At 32.9% G+C, this 24,980-nt stretch overlaps 3 protein-coding genes across 7 annotated transcripts; all 3 read left to right on the forward strand.

The window, feature by feature from the left end:
• Positions 1 to 4,256: 4,256 nt before the first annotated feature.
• On the forward strand, positions 4,257 to 5,664 carry LOC146938805 (B3 domain-containing transcription factor VRN1-like). Its single transcript, XM_085757872.1, has 4 exons — positions 4,257 to 4,328; positions 4,609 to 5,008; positions 5,148 to 5,293; positions 5,427 to 5,664. Exons 1-4 carry the CDS (start codon positions 4,257 to 4,259, stop codon positions 5,658 to 5,660), a joined length of 852 nt encoding a protein of 283 aa, XP_085613998.1. The 3' UTR covers positions 5,661 to 5,664.
• Positions 5,665 to 7,023: 1,359 nt separating this feature from the next.
• Positions 7,024 to 14,453, forward strand: LOC146938806 (putative amino acid permease 7). 5 transcript variants are annotated; one of them, XM_085752713.1, is made up of 8 exons: positions 7,024 to 7,157; positions 11,077 to 11,193; positions 11,281 to 11,514; positions 11,609 to 11,702; positions 11,877 to 12,091; positions 12,526 to 12,659; positions 12,746 to 12,973; positions 13,782 to 14,453. In XM_085752713.1, exons 2-8 carry the CDS (start codon positions 11,118 to 11,120, stop codon positions 14,181 to 14,183), a joined length of 1,383 nt encoding a protein of 460 aa, XP_085608839.1. In that variant the 5' UTR covers positions 7,024 to 7,157; positions 11,077 to 11,117; the 3' UTR covers positions 14,184 to 14,453. The 5 variants fall into 5 exon arrangements, with proteins under 5 accessions (XP_085608839.1, XP_085608837.1, XP_085608838.1 ...); XM_085752711.1 differs by having other exon boundaries at positions 7,026 to 7,157; positions 11,058 to 11,193; XM_085752712.1 differs by having other exon boundaries at positions 7,031 to 7,157; positions 11,053 to 11,193.
• A 5,650-nt stretch (positions 14,454 to 20,103) lies between these two features.
• Positions 20,104 to 24,246, forward strand: LOC146938807 (putative amino acid permease 7). The gene is made up of 8 exons (XM_085752708.1): positions 20,104 to 20,256; positions 21,583 to 21,720; positions 21,809 to 22,042; positions 22,154 to 22,247; positions 22,439 to 22,653; positions 23,056 to 23,189; positions 23,297 to 23,524; positions 23,660 to 24,246. Exons 2-8 carry the CDS (start codon positions 21,624 to 21,626, stop codon positions 24,059 to 24,061), a joined length of 1,404 nt encoding a protein of 467 aa, XP_085608834.1. The 5' UTR covers positions 20,104 to 20,256; positions 21,583 to 21,623; the 3' UTR covers positions 24,062 to 24,246.
• The last annotated feature ends 734 nt before the right edge of the window (positions 24,247 to 24,980 follow it).

Raw genomic sequence — 24,980 nt, forward strand, 5'->3', positions numbered from 1 at the left:
GCTATTATGCTATGCAGTATGTAACTGCAGATTTAAAAGGAGTTATTGAGAACAAAGAGGAGTATGTGATTCTGCAGATTGGGAAAAGATCATGGAATGTGAAATTGATCTGTTCTAACGAGGCTAAAAATGGTTTCTATCTATCGGCGGGTTGGTCCTTGTTTGCAAGCGAAAGTGAACTGCAACCAGGAGATGTTTGTGTCTTTGAACTGATAAAAAAGAAAGATTTCGTTTTTAAAGTTCATGTCTTCAAAAAAGGGACCGTTAATGTATCTGTTTGAAGTTTTTGTTTTGAGTGATAGTAACTTACTAGTTAACACTTTCCTTTCCATCAAATAGGTGAAGTGAAGCAGTAACCTTCACCTTCTTTTTTGGCTCTAATTTTAGTTCATTTAGAAATATTTGAAGGAATACATTAAGTTCACACACGTGCATCATGAGTCTATGGTCCATCATGACTCGTGCCCAGCCCAGCCCTACGCACGAGTCGTGCATTCCAAATTAACTGTTATCAAAATAATGGTTCAGTTCATAAATTTGTGAAATGGTTCAGTTAATTTTGATATGGTTCGGTTCGGTGAACCGGTAATTTTGCCCAGCCCTACTCGTGCATTCCAAATTTTTTAAAAGCTTTAATAATGAATAATTTGGTTACTAAATTTATTTTTTTTTTGACAAAATTTTGGTTACTAAATGTCAAGTAGCTTCGTGTAAACTCTTATTAAAATCATGTTTGGATATATAAAGTTAAAGACACCTTTTTTTTGTAAAAAAAAAAAAAAAAACTAACAAACAAACGATCTCTTAATTTAATTTGAACACACAATCCATGTTAGAATTAAACTATTTTACTGTAACCAAAAAAAAAAGAATTAAACTATTTTATATTATAAAATTATGAGTAAAATGAAATAAATGGTAATGGTATACTGAATGAGTTAATTTTATTTAACTTTTTGATGCTACAAATGAATAATATCAATATACTTAACATAATTAAATGAATCCTTTATCCAAAAAAAAAAAGCTAAGATTATATCTTGAAAAAGTCATCCATTTAGCCAAAATTCTTACTTTTTGCTTCAGGCTAACTTTCATTATGTAAAAAGATAAAATATTACGGGTATGTTTGTTTTCACTTCTAGAGTTAATGATGAAGTAATCGTAAAACAATTGAAGACATGGGAGGGAAATGGGAATTGAGTATTAAGGGTTAAATTTTCATGAAATTAATCCTAGGTATACGAGATATTGTATAGTATAGAAGAGCATAGAGAAAGGGATAAAGAGGGAACAAGAACCTATATTGCATTATTTTTCAAGTGTATTCGTTACATGATAGTATATGTTCTATTTATAGACACAAAAAGTTGTAAGTTACAAATATATGAAAAGTTATAGAAAGTCTAGGGCAAATGAACATCCACACCATATTTAATAGGAGAATGCTAACTAGTGCACCAAGGGCAATGGTTAAACATCTAAAACAAATAAGTTTTTATGAAAAAATTGTATAATCATTACTTTATCAAAAGTAACATTTTATATTTCCAAGACAATTTCTATTTGTAGATTCCTTAACCACTATCCTGAGCGCACTGGTTAGCAAGTCCCTAAATTTAATATTATTCATAGCACTCTATTGAATGTTCATGAAAGATATGTCTCATTAAAACCTTAATAAGAAAAAAACTCAATGGAAAAAAAATTAGCGAAGGAAAAAGAGTACAATATCCGATATATCTCTCTTGTTAAAAACCATACCAGAAAAATCCAGTGAGAGAAATTCATGGTGAAGGGAAAAAGAGTGCATAATATATTTATTTCTCTCCCTCAACCTAACAATTATCTCTGATAAGATGGATGTCAATATTTTGTACTAGTTTGTTCAAAAATTTACTTGCGAGTTACTTTGAAAAAAGTATTCAAGATTATCATACGAACAAATTTGTTAAATGTTTAAATCACAATTCTTCTAAAGTTAATTACACGTGAGAAAGAACTTTCAAAAAAGTATATTTTTGTTCTATCTCCCTGTAATATCCTTTCAACATGGTGTTATATTCATAAAGTATTGTGCATTCCTTCTTCTGAAAAACGACCCACATGTTTCTTCTATTATGCGTTCAATCATAGACATCAATCAAACATTAATGTTGATGGTCAGACAAATAACCTACATATCTAAAATAATAAATATATGATAACATAAGTAACTATCAAGGTACAATATCGTTCCTCAATTGAATTAAAATATGGTACTTCAAGACCAATTAGTTCTTCATTATTTGTTCAAATTCTCAAACGATCTTTGACTACATATAGTGACTTTACAACTATTGGACTATACGAAAAATATGATTTTTTTCCATATATAACCATTTTAGCATCTTGTTATATAGATTTCATGATTCACAAACACTCAACTAGTAATCTCAAATAAATATTTATCTCTCCTACATATTTCATCTCATTTCTTATCTTTAAGAAATCAACTTTTAAAACTCTTCGGGAGTTCTCAAATTTATTTCTGAATGGACAAATGATTGGTCTACCACATTTCAGGCACATTTGAGATTTATTGGCAATATCAGATTGTCCAAGAGGGACATCTATTTTGATAAGAGCATTAACAGCTAATATTTTGTTTGCTTAACTTTCCAAATGAAATCATATTTTAAACTTATGGTTCTTCTAACTTATATAAGGATCAAGGATGAGATAATAATAATAATTTATTTCAAATTATTCATTTGAACTTCTCATTCATATATTCAGTTGTTTATTCTCTCTCCATGTTATTGTAAATTAGAGGATGACTTGTATATGATAACATATTAGACCGATGCGAATCAATGTTTCAAAATGCAAGATTTTGCATGTCACTTTGTTTTATAAAGACTAAAACAAATTTTGCTAGATTTATAGGAATCAAAAACTTATTTAACCAAAATATTAAACAACCAAAAAAAGTTGTTGGCTAAAGAACAATAATAGAAGAATTTGGAATTTGGGGTATTGGTGTTGTTGTGAGAGATTATGAAGGTATTGTGGTTGCTGCTAGTTGTTGTCAAGTCTTTTCATTACCAGATTCAGAGGTAGCAGAAGCTTTAGCTATGCGGAAGGGGTTGAAATTTGCAAAAGACATGTTTTTTCTAAATCTTATAGCGGAATCAGATGTTTCTAATGTGGTTCAGGCGCTGAACACTCATCAACAACATCCCAACTATGTTGGATCTATTATTGGAGATTGCGTTAATTTTAATGTCTTTTTTCGTAGTTTAAGATTCTTGCATGTTAGACGGGAGGCTAACCAAGCTGCTCATTATCTAGCTCAATACTCTCTTCATAATCCCGATTGTATATGGATTGAGGAAACCCCACCTTGTATTTCCGCAGTCTTGGCTTATGATTTATTGCCAGACTTTTGTTAATGAAGTTTCATTTATTGTCAAAAAAAAAAAGAATTTGGGTCATTGTGTTTTAGAGAGTGCCACATCATATTTAAATTGACGTGATAAAAATAAGATTATGCCCTTCAAAAAAAAAAAGATTATGCAGCATGTAAGAAGATAAGTTGTAAAAAACAACATGTGTCTCATATTTAATATTATATTATATATATTTAGTATAATATAATTTTTTCGGGATGAAATATAATATAATATAATATAGATGGAGTATCTTGAAAAGAAATATTAAGAAGATTAAAAAATGTTTGAAGTTTTTGCAATATATCAATTTTTTGTTGAAATGGCCTCGTTGTTATGGCCTAATGGTTTTATTGTGAGTGGTCACCGCGATTCGATCAATGGACTTCACTCTTCCACCTTATTTGAGAATGTATTGATCACTAAAAAACAATACGCCCTTTTTTATTTGCGTAGTCCTTATAATAAAAAATAGTATTTCAGAAGGTTTAAATATGCTTTACTTATGTCATTTTTTGGAGGCATTGGAGAGGATCTTGGTCCCTTTTAAATATACTAATACTCATATCTAAAAAGAAAAAACACGTTATTAATACCAATGGAAATACTACAGATATGAAGAGTCGGACGATTATTTTCATAGATGTAATAATGACACTAGGCAGGTAGCTTAATATGAGGAGCTTGCTTGTTCTGACCACCATCATATAGTCATTGCAGGGTAATGGCCCTTGCTTGCTAGCTTAAATATATATATGTCATCAGTATAGAAGAGTGACACACAATCAAAACATCTCATTATCTCCACTTCACACTCTTTCATCCATGGCTAGAGGAAATTCTATGCTTCCCATCCGTTTCTTCAAAATCATCCTTCAAACTAATCTTCATAGGATTGTAAGCTAGCATTCCTATTAGTATTATTTACTTTAGAATTCTTAGCATATAACTACACATCACACATGCAACATGTCATATTTGAATTTCGCATATTTTCTGTTTATAATATTCGTACTAGTACTTTTCAACAAAACAAAATATTAGCGCTAGAAATTTTATTATGGATGCACACATAACACATGAATATTGTTTAACTATCACTGTTGTCTTTCTAGAAAGAATAATTGTATTTGACACCTTTTTCTTAGTGACCAAAGGAGTTCTTTAATTTTTACAGCAAATACCAAGAAAGTTTACAAAGAGACATGGAGTTGGTCTATCAAATCCAGTGGTGATAAAGACTCCTGATGACACTAAATGGAAAATTTATTGGAAAAAAATCAATGGTGAGATTTGGTTTGAAAGGGGTTGGAAATGTTTTACTGAAAATTACTCTCTTGGACATGGCTGCTTGGTGGTGTTTGAATATAAAGGAACTTCCAAGTTTGATGTACACATACTTGGCCAGAATGCGGTAGAAATAGATTATTCATCAAGCGACGCTGATGATGAAAATGACAATGTTGATCATGGTGATGATGATGAATCAGTTGAGTTTTTGGATGAATGGCTGAATCGGAAGAAGGCTTCAAAAAGATTACCTTTTGTTTCTCCTCGACCACACAAGAAAGTTAGAGGTTTGGTTTGGTTTCTTAATTTTCTTTGCAGTATGCATAATGGGTTGATGTGATTTTCTATTAAACATAAAGCATCACATGATTGTTCAAAATGCTAAATATGCTCTCCAAGAGTTTTACATTGCACACATATATGCAGGTGATCATGAGAAGAGTGCTAAAAGAACTTCATCAATGAATCGGCCAAAGGATGTTAGAGCTCAGGAAGTAGCTCAAAATTTCACCTCATGCAATCCTTTCTTCACAGTTCTCATACAGCCCAATCATCTGGAAGTAAATCAACTGGTAGGAGGCTAAAACACAACAATTTTACTACATTTATTCATTTATGCAGTGCTATGTATATATACATTATATATATGTTATGCTGTGATTATAAATTAATATGATTTATAATACTATTATACACTATATGCAGCATGTACCAAATTTTAAAGGGGTTATTGAGAACAAGGAGAAGAATGTGATGCTGCTGATTGGGAAAAGATCATGGAATGTGAAACTACTTCGTTCTTATGAGAGCAAAAATGGTCGTCGCCTTTCCGCGGGCTGGTACTTATTTGCAAGAGAAAGTGGACTGAAATCAGGAGATGTTTGTGTCTTTGAACTGATAAACAAGAAAGATTTGGTTTTTAAAGTTCATGTTTTCTAAAGTGGCAGAGTTTATGAATCTATTTTGGACATTGTTGTTTTGAGTAATAGTAACTTGAACCAAGTTAAACTTTCCTTTCCATCAAATAGGTGAAGTGAAGTAATGACCTTCACCTTTGGTTGTAGCTGTACTTCATTTTGAAGGAAATATCTTTGGTCCATCATGACTCGCTAGTTTCTTATATTTCTATCAAATTTATCAAATCTTGGAAAGAATGCATGAAAATTAAGATATATCATTTGTTAGACTAATTACTATAATCCTGTTATGGATTAATACAATGAATTATAATCATGGGCAATTGCTATATATTAACAATTAATTTATTTATTGATGAATATATGTCGAACTTTATTCTATCATGTACAATGTTGTCGATACCTTGGTATCGACATTGTAAGCAAATTTATTGGCAATGTGGGGTGTATCAGGAATTTAGACCCCCTCTATAACTACCCTTTGACGTGGTGTGTGATCTTTTTTAACGTGTTAGCAACACTAGGGACTCATTTTCAAAATATTAAGACCTACAATAATAAGAGAGTTGTTAAAAAGACTGTTACATGCTGATAGTACTCCTATTTTTTTCCAATATCCAACCGGTTCAGAGTAGCGACATATCAATTGCAACCACCATCTGCTACACTCCAATACTATTTTCTGATTTAGTACAAATGAAAAATTTAAGCACTTTGGTGTAGTAACTCACATGAGTTTTCAGTAAAAGCAATAAAAAAAAAACAATTGTTAGATGATAATAATATTGACAAAGTCATCCATTTGGGGTTGGTCTAGTGGTTGACTTGGGATCTTGGAGTGTGCTCCTCTCAAGGTCTCTGGTTCGATTCCCTCTAGTGTCATTTTCGGTGGGTAAGTCCATACAGAACTTTGCTCTGGCTTAGAACGGGCCCCTGCAAGTGGGCGGTGAGATTGGTCCCCTCGGATTAGTCGGTCCTTGGATCGGATACCGAGTTTTCAAAAATAAATAAATAAATATAGTGACAAAGTCAAACTCAATGATACAAGTTTTTGTTCTCTCTTATTTAACCAAGCATATACATACTTTGTTAGTCGGTTAGGATTGTTTTAAGTCGGTTAAGTTTTTTGTTTGTGTATCCAATACAAATACACAATATTAAAATTCTCCAATCATTCATTATTCAATAGAATAACAAAAATGTCATCATTCATATAAGGTTAAGCTGAAAGATGTTAAGTTTTTGTTTTCTCATTTTACTATTATTATTTTTTATGAAGTGACAACCTCCCATTTTTTATTAATAAGTGAGAAAACTCTCGTGAATGTGATGTCACACGGTCCAAAAAGATAGAGACAAATAGAAAATGTAGCTAGAGAGGGTATAGAAAAGGCAAAGTACCATATCCAGAATGTTTTTCAAAGGATCAAGAACTCACCTAAAAAAATATAAGAGGAACAGGAAGAAGAAAAAACTGTGCTAGAAGAGGATCAAGGAAACAAGGAAGAAAGAATTTCAGGTTAGTTTGGTCTCCTTTTGTTTTATGAAAATAAAGGTGCGTTGCTTGATTAACTATGAATTATCACATGAATGCAAATTGAGACTGTCTCAATGAGTTTTTGTTATAATTTGGTTTCACCTTCCATCTTTTCTCTTATTATGTTATTTTAGTTTGTTGTTGTCATTAATAAAAAGTGCACCATCACAGTCACAGAAACCTACGGCGGTGGAAAAAATAGTTAGGAGTATTTTAATATATAGTAATATTTATAAAGAAGTAAAACATAGTAAAGGTTCAAACTCTATTGAGAAAACCAACACACGTTGGCTCAGTTGGTAAGGAACTGGCCACTTCCCCTCAGAAGGTTGTGTGTTCGATTCCCGCTGCCGATGTGAGGACGGTGTTGGTGGGTGATCTGTAAGTACCTCTGTAAGTGTCCTTTGGGCCCGGAGGCCTGCCCTGACCCTGGTGGTGACCGGAGCCGAATCCACCTAAACTTTTTGTAACCAAAAAACTCTATTGAGAAAAAATAACCAAAAAAAAAACAACTCTATTGAGAAAAAATATGGGACACTGTTGTTGATAAAAAAAATATATTTGAAGACTTATTTGATCCTAACATATAGAAATTACCAGCTATTTTTGTAGAAGAAAGCACCAATTTAAGATCAAATATTACTCGATTAAGTCCTTTTTTTATAGTTGAATTAAGTTCTTTTGAAGAAAGATATAAATAAATATGGTTAAAGAATGCTTCCATTCGACTTCTATTGTTTACTTGGATCATCCCCTGTATCAAATATAGTCACTTCTTGGAACTTAAGTTCCCTCTTATTTTTGTTTTGTTTTTTGTTATCTTGTGACCCTAAAAAAAATTTGCATGGACATTGGATCATTTTAATTTTTCTTTTTAATAATCAATTTTAAAATATTCTAAGGGATATTGATCATCTTCTTCTCTTTTCTCTAGTTCTCTTTCGTAACTTTCTATCTCTCTTAATCTTACTCTTTTGTTCTCTTTATTAAAAAAATATGTTTAATCATAAAAGAGAGTGAAATTAAGGGTCCGTTTGGTTCGAGAATTAGGAGGGGATGAGAGGGGAGGAATTTTAACGGAGGGGGGGGGATATTTTAATTAAAAGTGTGTTTGGTTCACAAGAGGAGGGGAGAGATTTTAAAATTATTTTACTGTTTTACCCTTAATTTAATTAAATAAGGATAATAAAGTAACGAAACAATAATGATATAATCGATAACAACATGATGTAAACGATGAAATAATGGATTAGTAATAAGGTTGTTACAAGGATTAATAAAAGTTGTTACAAGGAAAAATTGTTAATAATATATGAAATAAAAGTTGTTACAAGAAAAAATTGTTAATAATATGAAGTAAAAGTTGTTACAAGATAATATAACCTATAACCTAATAATATTAAAAGTTGTTTCAAGATAATATAACATAATAATAATAAATGTTGTTACAAGGATAATATTGAAATTTTAAATTAATATAAGGATAATTTTGACAGTACAATAAAATTTGCTCTTTTTCCCTCCCCTTCTAAAAATTGAACCAAACAATTCAAATTAAAAATCTTCCCTCCCCTCCCCTCCAAAACTCTCTAACCAAACGGACCCTAAAAAGGAAATAAAAGGTAAGGAGAGAGAGAGAGAGAAAAATGTAATAAAATCAACTTTTGTGACATGGGAGAGAGAGAGGAAATTATCCCCTTCATCAGCGGACTAAATTAAAGCATGGAATTTTTTACGATATAAATAAATTTAAAAAATAAGCTTCTAAGAAAATTTCATGTCATTGTTTAGTAAAGTTTTTATCATATGAATGGTCTAGAATTAAAGTTGAATATAAAATTCAACTCAAAATTTTTATAAGGAGGTGTCCCACATTAAACCTACGAGAAGAGCTTATGGATTTTATAGGGGATGTCACACATAATATTTTTTTAAAAATATTTTATTGAGTTTATATTTTGTTTCATTATATATCTTTTTTTTTTTAGAAAAAAAAGAGTAAAAATATAGGATGTTTGCCTTCAACATTTTACAGATTCACATGGGCATCAATATTATATATTGTTTAAAAAAAAATCTATACTATATATAATAAGAATATATGGTTCTGGACCGACTTTTTCACTTACAATTATACCATTTAACAAATTTGATGATATTTTGTTGATGATATTCAAAAAAAATTAGAATTTATATTATATTGCAATTCAAAATGTTTTGATTGGTCGTGTGTTCAAAATTGTTTTGGACTGTCAACCCACCACAATTAAACTCTTTATTATATTATTGGTATTGTTGAAAAATATAAGTATAGTTTGTTTCAAATAAAAAATATAAGAATTTATAATATATTTAGTATCTTGTTGATATCATCTCATTTTGATTTGTTCAAAAAAAATGTATCTTATTTATTTTTAAGAAAAAAAAAAGGTATCTTGTTGATATCAATTGAAAAATATAAATTTTGTTTGTTACAATATGAAAAAACAAAATATATATTATCCATATCTATAATTTTAATTAAAATAAAGATAATTTTAATCAAAATTTTATGAAACGTGTATTATTGCACCAAAAAGAGCGGATTAGAGGTTAATTAAAAATAAGCAAGGTGGCTGGAAATTGAGATATTTAGTGAAAAGAAACAGAAAAGTACGAGATAATCGGCGGCAATGGCTGAACAACTTTTCAAAGTTGAGTATATAACAGCCTTAGTCGGATTCAGAATCTCCACACTCGGTGCTGGATCCTTACCCGGTTCAGTTCAGGTACCCACGCCTGACCCCACCTCTTCTCAATTAAATTACTTTTTACATTTTCTCATATTTCACCAAGTTTGTTAGAATTGTTTTCTGCCAGAATCTCTGGATAAAATACTAAGCACAGACACCGACACGGATCAACTTCGACACTGGGACACGCGTAATCCATACTATATGTGCTTCATACCATATATAATCTTGATCAATGTCTACGTCTTTCTTAATAGTTTCTTTTATAGTTTTTCTAGGTTCTCTTCTGTATTTACCCAGTTGATTACCTCCGTCTGGTCTAATCTACATGTCTTCTCTCTACATTCCTAAACCAAAGTCTAGTTTTCACCATCTTATCTACTATAGACGCAGCCAAACGATCTCAACAATACTTTTCCTGGTTTCAAGTTTGTGAGCAAGATTGATTTGGGACCGTAGGGTAGTGATTCAATCGACTTATAAGACACGGCTTCATAGTGATATTAGACCAGAGAGACTACAACTGAGCCCATTTGTCAACGTTTCAAAGGATTCGGAAGTTATTAATTTGGTTGTATGAATTTAATTAAAACACATGAGCAAATAAATTGTTACATATAGGCATTCGCCACTCTGCTAGGATATTCTGATGGTAGTTAAAATCCCGATTTTAATTCTAAAATACTACGATTTTATAATTATACTTGCCCTCAACGATTATGAGTATACGCAAAATCTTATCTATTTTAGTGGAATCCTGTATAACCTACTTTTCTTTGAAACTATTCTACCATTATGGTTGCGAACTACATAAGGCATTTATAGTTGCTGTTTTGTTTGAGACTTATGAGTTTGATTTAACGTTAGTATTTCAAGTGTTATGTTGTTGACACGTGAGCGTTAGTATTTCAAATGAATGAAAAGAAAAAGAATTTGAATACTTATGCATTGGCACTTGAGCTAATGAGTTAAATTTAGTAAAGTTATCCAATAACATAGCCAAACTTATGCATTGGCATACACTCGTTTTTGTCACATTCATACCAAATTTATGCAGTTCCCTAAGCTATATATGTGTGTCTGTGTGTATTGAGTATTATTCAATTTCATGTAGATTCGGCCTAATTTGTCTTTATTATTGTAAGCTCAGGATTTTCTATCATATGCAGCAAACTCGAGCTTCCATTGAGTTATATATGCTTGGATAAAGATGAATAAGCAAAACTCTCTACAAATAACGACTGCTTCTGGTGCTTATGATGATGATGGACATACCAAAAGGGCTGGTAAAATTTTAAATAGCTTCACAACCAATTCATTTTCGTATGCATGAATTTGAATACTAAGGTTTTATCCTGCTACAAATTTTGCAGGAAATTTAAAGAGTGCCTTGGCTCATATCATCACTGGTGTTATTGGCTCTGGTGTTTTGTCATTGGCATGGAGTACTGCTCAATTAGGATGGATTGGAGGACCCCTTGCATTGCTTTCTTGTGCAATAGCTACCTATGTTTCTTCGTTCCTTTTGGCTGATTGTTACAGACATCCTGACTCCGTAACTGGGAAAAGAAACTACTCTTTTATGGATGCTGTTAGAGTCAATCTTGGTAATTAAATATAACGTTCTTCACCTTGTTTAATCACTCTACCCAACATAGATATGTTTTTTTATAACTTCAAATTGATTTTAATGCTGTACAGGTACAAAAAGGGCATATGTGGCTGGTTTCCTTCAATTTTTGAGCTTGTACGTCACTAGTATTGCCTATGTACTTACCACAGCAACCAGTGTGAGGTACTTCTTCTGTTAATTCTAAGATCAATGTTTTATTTATGTTGATTATATCACTGATTAATTTAAGGAGTTGACATTATGTATTTCTCCTATAAAAGGAGGGCTCTCCCTAGTGAAATAAACATTCAGTTTCGCCGTAATAATGACAAATGTTTATTCTACTAATTAATACAGGGCTATTATGAAATCAAATTGTTATCACAAGGAAGGGCATGGTGCTCCTTGTAGATATGAGGCTAATATATACATGGTGTTGTTTGGAGTTGTTCAGATTGTAATGTCATTCATACCAGATCTTCATAGCATGACATGGGTTTCAGTTGTTGCTGCAATGATGTCCTTTACTTACTCATTCATTGGACTTGGACTTGGCATAGCAACAGTCATAAGTGAGTCTCATCTTCACTCAATTTCTGTTATTCTGATTCTGCTTAGTTGTTAATTTCAAGCCTCTTGATCATTAAAGCAGCACCATATAACAACCAAACCCTTTTTTCACTAAATGAGTCAGCTGCATAAATCAAACAATGTCGTACAGTGAAACACTAAGTTAGTCCCTAAATTATAGACCTTGAGTTTGATCGTATAAGTCTTTTTGGATAGGTCAATTTAGTTCATGATCATGAATATAAACTCTTATGAATCATAAACAATATAATATATAAAGATATCCCATGATAAATCAAGAGATTGCTTAATTGGTCAGTCAACCAATTGTCTAATTAAAGCAACATCATGAAGAAAGAAAAACATTAGTATCCCATAATCCATACTATGCTACTATATTGATTCACACTTCATAGGACTTGTGTTGCGCTTGCAGAAAATGGAAGAATTATGGGAAGTTTGACAGGAGTACAGACTGCTAATGTTGCTGACAAAATCTGGTCAATCTTCCAGGCAATTGGTGACGTTAGTTTTTCCTATCCGTACTCAATGATCTTTCTTGAGATACAGGTATCTTAAACATTTCATATTCAAATTTTATAAGCAAATGAAAAGAATTACATCTGAAACAAATTATTGAATTTTGTTGAGCAAAGGACACTCTAGAGTCTCCTCCACCAGAGAATCAAACCATGAAAAAGGCCTCCATGATGGCAATCTCCATTACAACATTCTTCTACATATGTTGTGGAGGCTTTGGATATGCAGCTTTTGGAAATGCTACACCAGGAAATCTCTTGACAGGGTTTGGGTTTTATGAGCCTTACTGGCTTATTGACCTTGCCAATGTTTGCATTATCATTCATTTGGTTGGAGGATATCAGGTACTACTCTAACCAAGCAGAATTGACTTGTTTTAATAAATAACTTCAGAAGAGGCATGGTTGAAACGCAGTTTTATTTTAACCTTACACAAACATGTGCAGATGTATACAAAAACCAAGCTATTATATGGTGTGCTATTCTATGATCTTTTTTGTGATGTGTACAAAACTGTGTGGGATGAAAATACTTATGATAATATTATTTTTCGTTTTGGAAGTATTATGAACAGAAGTAATTGATTTGAAAATTTATTCAAAATCTGTAAAACCCTCTCCCAAAGCATTTTCTGAGTTTCACCATCGTTAGAGGATTTTAGCCTTCGTTGGCTTCTTTGCAACTTCATTATCGCGTCCCAAAACATAATCCACTCTGATTTCTTATTGCTGCAAAACTAAGCTTATGCAGTGAAGTGGTTTTTCAATGTGATTTTGGTTGCTGCTGCAGCAAAACCAAACGTGTTATTATTTTATTTGAGAAAATAAAATCTCATGCGAGGTGGGGGTGGGGGGGATTTACTCCCACCTTTATCCTCAAAGCCCTCCACTCCCTTTTCCTACAAACTCTCAAACAAAACCTTAAAATCTCATCTCCTTTTAATGTGGTACTTGAATATTTCTCAATAGAGACATGTACTTTGAAAAGTTGATTTATAAATCAAATTTGGTTCATGCTGAATCATTTATGCTCTTCAATGATTTCAAACAACTTCTAATAAAATAGTTGCTTAGCAAATAATATGTCCTCTTTCACTGTTTTCATGTTACCTTCTATTAATAATGTGCGTCGTTTATATGGTCTTCTCAACAGGTATTCAGTCAACCAATATTTAATACTGCTGATAGATGGTGTTCAAGAAAATTCCCAGAGAGTGGCTTTGTGAATGATTTCCACAAAGTGAAGCTTCCTCTATTACCTTTTTTTAAGATAAATCTTTTCAGGTTCTGTTTCAGAACAAGCTATGTGATTTCAACCACTGGACTTGCAATTTTCTTTCCTTACTTCAACCAAATTCTAGGAGTACTAGGAGGCATAAATTTCTGGCCACTGGCTATATATTTCCCAGTTGAAATGTACTTTGTACAGAAGAAAATTGGAGCTTGGACTAAAAAATGGATTGTTCTCAGGATATTTAGCTTTGCTTGCTTTCTTGTTACAATGATGGGATTAATTGGATCATTTGAAGGAATCATACATGAGAAACTTAGTTGAAAAGGTTAATGACATTATTACCACTTAATAATGGGTACTTTATATGGGTTGTAGATTGGTTCATGTAGTTTAGTTTAATATGTGATACAATGGTTGTGTTTTTCAGAGTTGGATAGGGATTAAGCTATATCTGACTAGCCATGAGTTCCAACAAATTTTTAGTTTGGTATCCATGGAGTTGTATTTTTTTAAACTCATGGAGTTGTATTTTTTTTTTTTTAAACTCATGGAGCTGTATTTTATCAAAGTCTAAATTGTTGGTTTTTTCTATTTCTATTAATCCCAATTTTTATTTTCCAAAAATACATCCTACATTCATCCAAGAACAAACATGTTATCTTGACATAAAATGTTAACATCAGACACCATATATAATACATTTTAATTTATTTTTTAGGTTACTTCTCTCTCTGGCAATAAAATCATCACTTGTCCTCCTGAGCTTAGCTCAGTTGATAAGGACAATGCATAAAATATGCAAGGTCCGGGGTTCAAACCCCGTCCACCACCAAACAAAATAAAATCATCACTTAGATGTGATGTAATTTTATCCGGTATTGTATGTGGTATCAACTTTTTGTGTTTAAATATCGTTGTACGACTAAATTATCAAACTTCGCCCTTTACCTTTTCATGGGTGAAGGTGAATATTAAAATCTCTTGGAAATAACCGGGTCAATCCCCAACACTTCAAGTAGTTTTTTCTACATTTAGTATAGAATTCTGAAATGCATATTAATTTGTTGTAAATTTTATATAAAAAGAAAGTGAAATGGTCTAGTGGCTGTGAATGTAATCGAGACTTTTGTACTAGGTTCAAATCCTATGTTTTACAATTTTTATGTTTTATTTCAAATTGACTAATCCAATAAAAATAATTTGATTAAAAAAACCCATGTTTTACAATTTTATGTTTTATTTTAAATTGACTAGAACTAAAAATTGTTAAGAAAAATCAAATTAAGATCTAAAATAAAGATAAAATATCAAAAGTAGTATAACTTAATCTACATAAATAATTTAGGGTCCGTTTTTTTTTTTTACAAAAACAAAACAATATTCATTAATTCAAATTGATAGAGTTAATCATTCAATATCGCTAAAAACATAAATGATGAATTTGTGTACAGACTCACAACATTCAAGTTAATAACATACAATGACAAAATGCTTACATTCCTTCAAAAAAAAAAAAAAAGACAAAATGCTTACAAATAATATGATAAAATTAAAGTGGCCGGAATACCTCTATCTACGAATGAACTTAAAAAGTGAAAAGTTTCTTACATTTGGGACCGGAGAGAGTATTTTTTTTTATATTAATTACTCACAAGTCACAACTATTTTTTTTGCTAAAATATGATTGGATGAACATAGAAGTGTAAATAATTTTTACATTAACATTGAATATTAATTAAAATCTAGATTTATTCCTTTAATCAAATTAATAATTTATAGATTTTAGAATTTTAAAACTTAGAGAAAATTTATCCATTTTTATTAAGTTTATTTATTTAAATATTTGTTTATTAATAAATTTAAATTAGTTATTACTTTTTAAAAAATATAGTATTTTTCTAACAAAAATCAAATGAAAATATTGATAGTGAGCCAACTCGAATTCCGATGGACTAGCCCAACCCAATTCAATTTTTATATGGTTTGGGCTAACAAGCCCGAAAACATTTTGGGTTAGCATTTGAAAATTGTTGTTGACACTTGAAAGAAGGTTGAAAAACGCATGTAAAAGACGCAAATGTCCTCTCGGTAGTTAACTGCCGTCAGTTAATACCATCGATAGTGAACTACCGAAGTTTCCTCGACAGTTAATTGTCGCCGGTTTCTTCAGCAGTTAATTGTTGATGCGTCCTGCACATATTCAGACACTGCAGAACAGAAGCATCGATTTTTAATTTTCTTCCAAAACTTTTCAAATTCTCTCAAATTCTATTTTCACGGAAATCAACTCAATCATCTCCACATAAACACGTGTAAGTAGTATTAATCATTTGTAATCATAATGTTAGTCTGTGTAGGTTTTATTTTGTTAAAATTGGTAGTTTGTGCATGGTTAGAGTTGATGTAGGAATTGACATTTTGATGATTGCATGTGTAGTTTATGAATTTATAAATGAATGTAGTTGTTGTAATTGATGTTTAAGTAGAATCTGGTTTTGAATGGTTTGAAATTAACACAATGATATTAAGTTTCTTATTTAACACAATGTTTGTAGAAGTCCACGAAGTTAGAATTGTTAGAATTGTCAAATAGAATTGTATTTTTGATGAAAGTATATGATGAATTTGATGAATGTATATATTCGTTAATGATGATATTAAATAGTTTTTTAGTTAGTTTATGATGTTCATTTTGGTAATGTTTTTTTCAATGATGTTAATTTTTAAAATTATGTGTAGATATGTCTGATCAGGAGCAGGTGCAGCAGATTGACTCATCTAGGTTGATATCTAGTAGGGTTGTCGTGACTGTTAGCGTCAGGCAGGCAAGGGTAAACACGTATATCCCAAGGAGAGGAAGAGGTCGGAGGTTGAATCTCAATAATGGTGAAAGCAGTACCCAGGCTACACAGCCTACACAGTCACAAGTGCATGATCCGACCCAGTACCTACATTATTAGGATCAGGTACACGATGTCATGGATGGTGGTTATGACAACCAGCAGTTTTCGGAAGTTGGCAATGTTCAACAGGGCGAGGATGATGTGCCTATATTAGACGAGGATGACATTGTAGCTCAGACAGCCCCGGGGACATTACCTAATCAGCCTCCATTTCCTGGAGGACCTCTCGATATATCTTTGATGTCGTCTTATGCTTCGCATGTTGCATTGCGGTTGTGGTATAATTCAAATAATGTAAATGTTATTTTTAATTGTCTTAAATTATTGTTTGCGTAGTTTTTTAATGCGATACTTAAAAAATATTATATTACGCGCTCCAATTTAAATTTGAATTGACGCGCGTAATTTATATTATGTTGTATTTTTTTTTCAATTATTGTTCGGTTAAATTTATATTACGCGCGTCAATTTAAATTTGAATTGACGCACGTAATTTAAATTTGAATTGGCGCGCGAAATTTAAATTTCAATTGACACATGTAAATTAAATTGTTATGTCTTAACTTTTTTATTTAAATGTTTACAGTGTTTTAAATATGTGTTGCATAAAATGTTTATGTTGGTTTTTTATTATTATTTCAGAATCGTAAAGTTAAAGCCATTAACCATGGGACTAAGGTGGTGGATCTCCGACGTCCACCAAATAATCAGCGAAGGTTTTGGGATCCAATGAGGGCGAGTAGTCTACATGATTTGATTTATACAGGCTATGTCAGTGTGCCTCATGTTTTGCTTATGACTCTATGCGAGAGGTGGCATACCGAGATCAGTAGTTTTCACTTGCCTGTAGGAGAGATGAGCATTACTTTGGATGATGTTGCGTGTCTGCTGCATATTCCCATTGAAGGGAGGATGCTGGACCATCCAAAGAAGGTCTCTCAGGTTACTACAGCGGAGCTGATGGTGGCACACTTTGGTGTGCCACAGACTGTTGTTGTTAAAGCTTGCAAGGATGAATATGGTGCTTACATTGGTTAGAAGACACTGAAGGATCTTTATGGGGACCACCTCTCTGTTGCTACCAGATTGAAGGATGCACAGACTATGGAGAAGATACAGGAGAGGGATATTCGTAGGGATGCTTGTGTGAAGTTTTTCCTCTTATATTTGTTCGGATGTTTGTTGTCTGGTGATAAAAGCAACAAACACATCGAGTTGATATATCTAACGACAATGGAGGACTATGCAACGATGGATGATTATTCGTGGGGAGGGATGACATTGGCATACCTTTACCACTGTCTATCTGAGGTCTCTTTGTCTAATGGCAAAGCTCTTGGTGGAAGCACTACACTGCTTATGGTAATAAATTGTGTAACACTTTTGAACCTTAACATTTTTTTTTTGTTTTTCTTTCTTGGTAATAACTTATAAATGTGATTTGTTTGGTTTGTGCAGGGATGGTTTTTGGCGCATTTTCCTTATTTTTTCAGTGTTGATGATAATCCAAAATATCTCTCAAACTATCTGATTACAGTCAAATGGGAGATACAGAGGGGTCATGGAGAGGTGAAGACCTATCATGCATTGCTTGATCGTTTCGAGATGTATGACGTATGCTGGAGTTGTACGAAGAACACGGGGAGATTCAGGAGTTTGAGGAGATATTTTGGTATTCAGGTTGGATCATGTGTGGTATTTAGAAGGTATATCGACACTTGCCTGAGCGAGTTAACCTGCAGTACGGATACGTGCAAGACATCCCTAGACCTCCGACAGATGTTCCTTCTATGCGAGCTTCTCATATTCCACAAGCTTTCATCGACTTTCGTCCTCACACCATTAAGGATGATAGTTGGGGTGAGCCGACATAAGATATGTCATGGTGGTTCGAGGATGGATATATGATATGGTACGAACGGGTGTCTCACCATCAGATTTTCCCATCTATTCTGGGATCTCCTCGAGGCCAGCAAATGAGGAGCAGATCATTGCACACCAGCAGCAGCACCAGGAGAGAGGCTCGCCTGATACCTATGATATGGTTAATGGCGTTGCTTGCCATGTTGATGAGTACTTGGGTCGAGAGGGGATGAGCAATGAGCAGTTGTTTGCGGCATTGCGCCATGTTAGGGAGCAGTTGGCACCTGTATTAACCAGGAGGCATCAGAGGTCGAGAAGGCAACAACAACAGCAGGACCAAGACTAATTTTTAGGAGTTTTTAGTACTGATGTTTAGTAGTTGTTTATAGTTTTCATGACATTTGTTGGTTTATTGTTAATTTCATGACATTTGTTACTTCCGTTGGGATATCTTACTTTCTTTGAATGGTTAAAATGTTGGTTAAATTAAGTTTGTGAATTTTCGCCAATTTATTGTTATTTGTGATTTCAAACATTATGTGTTTTGGCTTAATTATGTGTAAAAAATCATTTCAACAAATTGTGTTATGTGTTTTAAACACATAACAGATTCAAAAAATGAAGCTTCTGCCAATGCAAAGGTATCAGTGCGCATCGGAAGTTAAATGTCTAGGAATTACAAAACCAGCAGCAACTAACTGCCGAGGAAAAAGCATTCGGCAGCAGTTAACTACTGAAAAGGCATTTGCATTTTTACAAGTGTTTCTTAGCCTTCTTTAGTGTGTGAACAACAATTTTCTTAGCATTTTGAGGTCCAACCTAAAATATAGTTTAATTGGTCGGTCCATTAGTCCGACCCATTTTGTACAACTCTACCTCCGCGTCACCAACAATATGTTGAATTTAAATTTGAGTGATGGTGTTCGACCTATCAATATGAATATTGAAATTTGAAAAGGCTATCCAAGAAAAAGGGACAAAAATAGTCTAAACCTTATTGACATTTTTAGCATTTGCATTATGAATTTCAATCAATGATAAGGACTAGGTTTGAATTCTCATGGGACATGAGAGAAAAAGCAATCCAAGAAAAGGGACAAAAATAGTATAAGATGAAAACCTTATTGACATTTTTAGCATTTGCATTTTGAATTTCAATCAATGATAAAGACTAGGATTGAATTCTCATGGGACATGAGAGAAAAACCTATCCAAGAAAAGGGACAAAAATAGTATGAAATGAAAACCGTATTGTCATTTTTAGCATTTGCATTATGAATTTCAGTCAATGATAAAGACTAGGATTGAATTCTCATGTGACATGAGAGAAAAACCTATCCAAGAAAAGGGACAAAAATAGTATGAAATGAAAACCGTATTGACATTTTTAGTATTTGCATTATGAATTTCAGTCAATGATTATTTGGGTTTGAGATCATTCCGGAGATAAAAGAGAACAAACAATTAAAATTTCATCTACTAGATTTTTTATTGTGGTTGGAGATTGAGAGACCCAATAAAATTTCTCTGAGCATTCACCACCTGCCGGGACGTTGGTGATAGGTGGCAACCACCGCCGAACATCAAACGAACACCGGATTCAGAACCACCAAAGTTGTTTCCGCCAGGTTCTTCATTTCCCGCCAAATCGAATAATGCACCTTTGAGACATTATTTCATTCATCAAACCCACAATTTGAATATAGATGATGACATCATGCTTACATTGCTTTCTTGTAATGTTGGTTGGCCTCTCCATGTCCTTTGTAATACATATGATTTTTTTTTTTTGAAATATTGTAATACATATGATGTGTCTAACAGGAGGAGTTAGTCTCCCACAATGTAGCAAGCCAAGGCTGAGAGAGGCGTCATATTTATGACCGATACTATTTTGAATAGAATTACCTCCTCTGGAATAAAATATTCATTTGTTGTTGACCACACACATTGCTTTTCAACATGTTGTTATCGTATGAATGGGGGTCATTGATTAACTGGCGTGACCCTATGTTCGACATGTGTTAGTGTTTGTCGTCGAAACGTGTGATTACAATGAATGATGTCATTGTCTCAAAATTTTATGAGTGTTGACGTGTCCTTGTCGTGTGTCAATGTCCGACATTCAAACATGTGATTACATTGTGTTATGTCATTGTCTTAAAATTTTATCAATGTCGACCTTTTCAGTCATGTACATGCTATTACATTGAATTATGTCATTGTCTCAAAAATTTATCAGCGTCAATGTATTTGTGTCGTGTCCCTGCTTCATAGCTGATTAATATTCCGGGAAGGTCTTGTATGCTTCTTTTATGAATGAATGTTGGTGTCATTCTCTAATGGTCATTATAAATTGTTTTGTTTGCTGCCAACTACATTTGCAAAGTCCCAATACGATTATCTTAGTATACTCGCACACACACAAGATAACAAATCGTCAGTGTTCAATGTAGGTATATATAATATCATATTAGACTTGGCTCCAAATTGGTTTTGGAATTGGACTTTGCAAAAGTCCTAATGAGCACTCTCAGAAGGACCAAACTGTCAGGGGTCTACATGGGAAAAGGAAATTATCACCGGGTGATGGGAATGGTTCCATGGTGAAGATCATTTCCATTAGGAAATAATATATGTCTTCCAAGATTTACTAAGTGTCCAAATTTGCATCATGTAGTTGTTCAACCTAAATTATCGATTATAGATAATACACAAGCCAAACAATCACATATTCTTGAGCATAATTCAGATTAACTTAACAGCGTGCTGCTCTTTAACAAACAATGACATAACCATATGCATGGACTTGTTTTTCTCCCATCGGCCATCGATACCAAACTTATGCAGTTCCCTAAGATATGTGTGTGTTGAGTATTAACTTCAATTTCATGAAATGCGGCCTAGTATATCTTTATTATTATTGTTAACTCGGGATTTTCTATCGTATGCAGCAAACCCCAGCTTCCATTGAGTTATATGCTTTGATTTCAAGATGAATGGAAAAAACTCTCACCAAGTAACAGACAATGCTTCTGGTACTTATGATGATTCTGATATTTATGATGATGATGGACGTGCCAAAAGGACTGGTAAAATTCTCTATAGCATCATAACCAATTCATTTTCATATACTTGAATTTGAATACTGAAGTTTTATTCCTGTCATAAATTCTGCAGGAAATGTAAAAAGTGCCGTGGCTCATATCATCACAGCCGTTATTGGTTCTGGTGTTTTGTCTTTGGCATGGAGTATTTCTCAATTAGGATGGATTGGAGGGCCACTTGCCTTGCTTGCTTGTGCAATAGCTACCTATATTTCTTCATCCCTTTTGGCTGATTGTTACAGACATCCTGACTCTGTAACTGGAAAAAGAAACCACTCTTTTATGGATGCTGTTCGAGTCAATCTTGGTAATAACACATTACACTCTTCACTATGTACAATCACTCAAGCCAACATAAATATGCTTTTCATAAACTGCTAACAATTATAACTTCAAATTGAGTTTAACGTTGGTTCAGGTGCGAAAAGGACGTATGTGGCAGGTTTCCTTCAATTTTTGAGCTTGTATGTGACTGATGTTGCCTATGTACTCACCACAGCAACCAGTATGAGGTACTTCTCATGCTAATGCTAAGATCCATATTTTTCTTGTTGATTATATCACTGCTTAATTTAAGGAGTTGACATCATGTATTTCTCTTATAAAATAAGCGGTCTCCCTAGTGAAATAAACCTTCAATTTGTCATAATAATTTCGACAGTTACCGTAAATGTTATTTTTTTTGCCAACAAACTAATGACAGGGCTATCATGAGATCAAATTGTTATCACAAGGAAGGGCACAATGCTCCTTGTAGATATGAGGCTAATATATATATGGTGCTGTTTGGAGTTGTTCAGATTGTAATGTCATTCATACCGGATCTCCATGGCATGACATGGGTTTCAATTATTGCTGCACTAATGTCCTTTACATATTCATTCATTGGACTAGGACTTGGCATAGCAACAGTCATAAGTAAGGTTCATCTTCACTTAATTTCGATCAATTTCAGATTATGCTTATTTGTTTATTTCAAACCTCTTGATAATTAAAGCAACATCATATAACAACCAAACCCTTGTTTAACTAAATGAGTTAGCTACATAAATCAAATAATGTCAAACCTAAATTATAGATATTGAGTCTGATCGCATGAGACTTTTTGGATAGGTCAATTTAGTTCCAGAATATAAACTGTCATGAATCATGAACTAGATCTAAAGATATACATTTAAATCAAGAGATTGCTTAATCGGTCGGTCAATTAATTCTTTAATTGAAGCAACATCATGACGGAAAAAAAATATTAGTATCCCAAAAATGATATTATGCAACTATAAATATTCATACTTCATAGGACTTTGGTTGCACTTGCAGAAAATGGAAGAGTTATGGGAAGTTTAACAGGAGTACATACTGCAAATGTTGCTGACAAAATCTGGTCAATCTTCCAGGCAATTGGTGACATTAGTTTTTCCTATCCATACTCAATGATCTTTCTTGAGATACAGGTAATTTAAACATTTCATATTCAAATTGGATAAGTAAATGGTGATTGATATAAAAAAGAAAAAAAAAATTATATCTGAAACAAATTATTGAATTTTGTTGAGTAAAGGACACTCTAGAGTCTCCTCCAGCGGAGAATCAAAGCATGAAAAAGGCCTCCATGGTGTCAATTCTCATTACAACATTCTTCTACATATGTTGTGGAGGCTTTGGATATGCGTCTTTTGGAGATGCTACACCAGGAAATCTCTTGACAGGGTTTGGGTTTTATGAGCCTTACTGGCTTGTCGACATTGCCAACGTTTGCATTATGGTTCATTTGGTTGGAGGATATCAGGTACTACTCTTACCAATCAGAATTCTGATTTCTGTATTTCCTCGTGTCATATTGACGAAACAATTCTACTGTCACTGTTTTCTCATATTAACGTTTACTAATACATTTGCGTCATTCATATCGTCTTGTCAACAGATATACAGTCAACCAATATATACTACTGCTGACAGATGGTATACAAGAAAATTCCCAAAGAGCAGCTTTGTGAATGATTTTCACATAGTGAAACTTCCTCTAGTGCCTGCTTTTGAGATAAACCTTTTCAGGTTTTGTTTTAGAACGGCCTTTGTGATTTCAACCGTTGGATTTGCAATTCTATTTCCTTACTTCAACTCAGTTCTAGGATTATTAGGAGCCATAAATTTCTGGCCATTGGCTATATATTTCCCAGTTGAGATGTACTTTGTACAGAACAAAATTGGAGCTTGGACTAGGAGATGGATTGTTCTAAGGATTTTTAGCTTTGCTTGCTTTCTTGTCACAATAGTTGGATTTATTGGGTCATTTGAAGGAATCGTACGTGAGAAAATTAGATAAATAAAGTTCATGACATTACCCCTTAATAATGCTTACTTTATTTGAGTATGAACATTGATTCATGTAATTTAGTTTATTCATAGGGATTAAACTATTTTATCAAAGTCTAAATTGTTGATTTTCTCTATTTCTCTATTGGGAAAAGATCATGGAATGTGAAATTGCTCCGTGTTACGAGACTAAAACGGTCATCGCCTTTCTGCCGGTTGGTTCTTGTTTGCAAGTAAAATGAATTGCAGGGAGATGTTTGTGTCTTTGAATTAGTAAACAAAAAATGGTTTAGTTTTTAAAGTTCATATTTTCAAAAGGGACAGTTAATGTATCTGTTTGTAGATGTTGTTATGAGTGATAATAACTTGAACTAAACAACACTTCCTTTTACAAGTGACATTCTCCATTTACTTAATTTTGAAATATTTGAAGAAGTTACTCTTTGCAAGTTAGTCTTTGGTCCATGACGCATGAAGTTCTTTCATTTCTATGAAATTTTAGAAAATGAATGAATGTGCATATATCATACATGTACTTTGTTAAAAAGAAAAAGTGGACAAATAGATGACTAGTTTTCGTTGGATATACTCAATATTAGTAATTCTAGTGTTTTTCTTTTTGAAAGGTGGAAAGTCAGATGGAACATAAAACAAGGGAAATAGAAGCCGTGGGGGATCTAGGAATTTTTTTATGGTGGGGTAAATTAAATAAAGTTTATAATGTATGTTCATAAAAGAAAAATGCTCAAAAAACCCTACATCTTACAATCCTCCATGTTTCCAGGGTGAACGACTCTACCTTCTAGGTTTAGAGTCTTGAAGTATTCATTTCTTGGACACTTGTTAAAGGAGCGTTCAGAGTTCATGACCCAACTCTCGTACGATTCTCGACTTGACATCAATACCTTATTCACATCATCATAATCCTC

Source organism: Medicago sativa, chromosome 3, assembly GCF_051527215.1.
Source record: "Medicago sativa cultivar Bolivia chromosome 3, Bolivia_mono, whole genome shotgun sequence".
NCBI classification, from domain to species: Eukaryota; Viridiplantae; Streptophyta; class Magnoliopsida; order Fabales; family Fabaceae; genus Medicago; species Medicago sativa.

Bases quoted from the DNA above. Each gene is read 5' to 3' on its own strand.
- LOC146938806 (XM_085752713.1), top strand. From the start codon at position 11,118: ATGAATAAGCAAAACTCTCTACAAATAACGACTGCTTCTGGTGCTTAT. The intron at 11,515-11,608 runs GTAATTAAATAT...AATGCTGTACAG, and splicing joins TGCTGTTAGAGTCAATCTTG to GTACAAAAAGGGCATATGTG. The intron at 12,660-12,745 runs GTATCTTAAACA...TGTTGAGCAAAG, and splicing joins TGATCTTTCTTGAGATACAG to GACACTCTAGAGTCTCCTCC.
- LOC146938807 (XM_085752708.1), top strand. From the start codon at position 21,624: ATGAATGGAAAAAACTCTCACCAAGTAACAGACAATGCTTCTGGTACT. The intron at 23,190-23,296 runs GTAATTTAAACA...TGTTGAGTAAAG, and splicing joins TGATCTTTCTTGAGATACAG to GACACTCTAGAGTCTCCTCC. The intron at 23,525-23,659 runs GTACTACTCTTA...TCTTGTCAACAG, and splicing joins ATTTGGTTGGAGGATATCAG to ATATACAGTCAACCAATATA.
- LOC146938805 (XM_085757872.1), top strand. From the start codon at position 4,257: ATGGCTAGAGGAAATTCTATGCTTCCCATCCGTTTCTTCAAAATCATC. The intron at 5,009-5,147 runs GTTTGGTTTGGT...ACATATATGCAG, and splicing joins ACCACACAAGAAAGTTAGAG to GTGATCATGAGAAGAGTGCT. The intron at 5,294-5,426 runs GTAGGAGGCTAA...CACTATATGCAG, and splicing joins ATCTGGAAGTAAATCAACTG to CATGTACCAAATTTTAAAGG.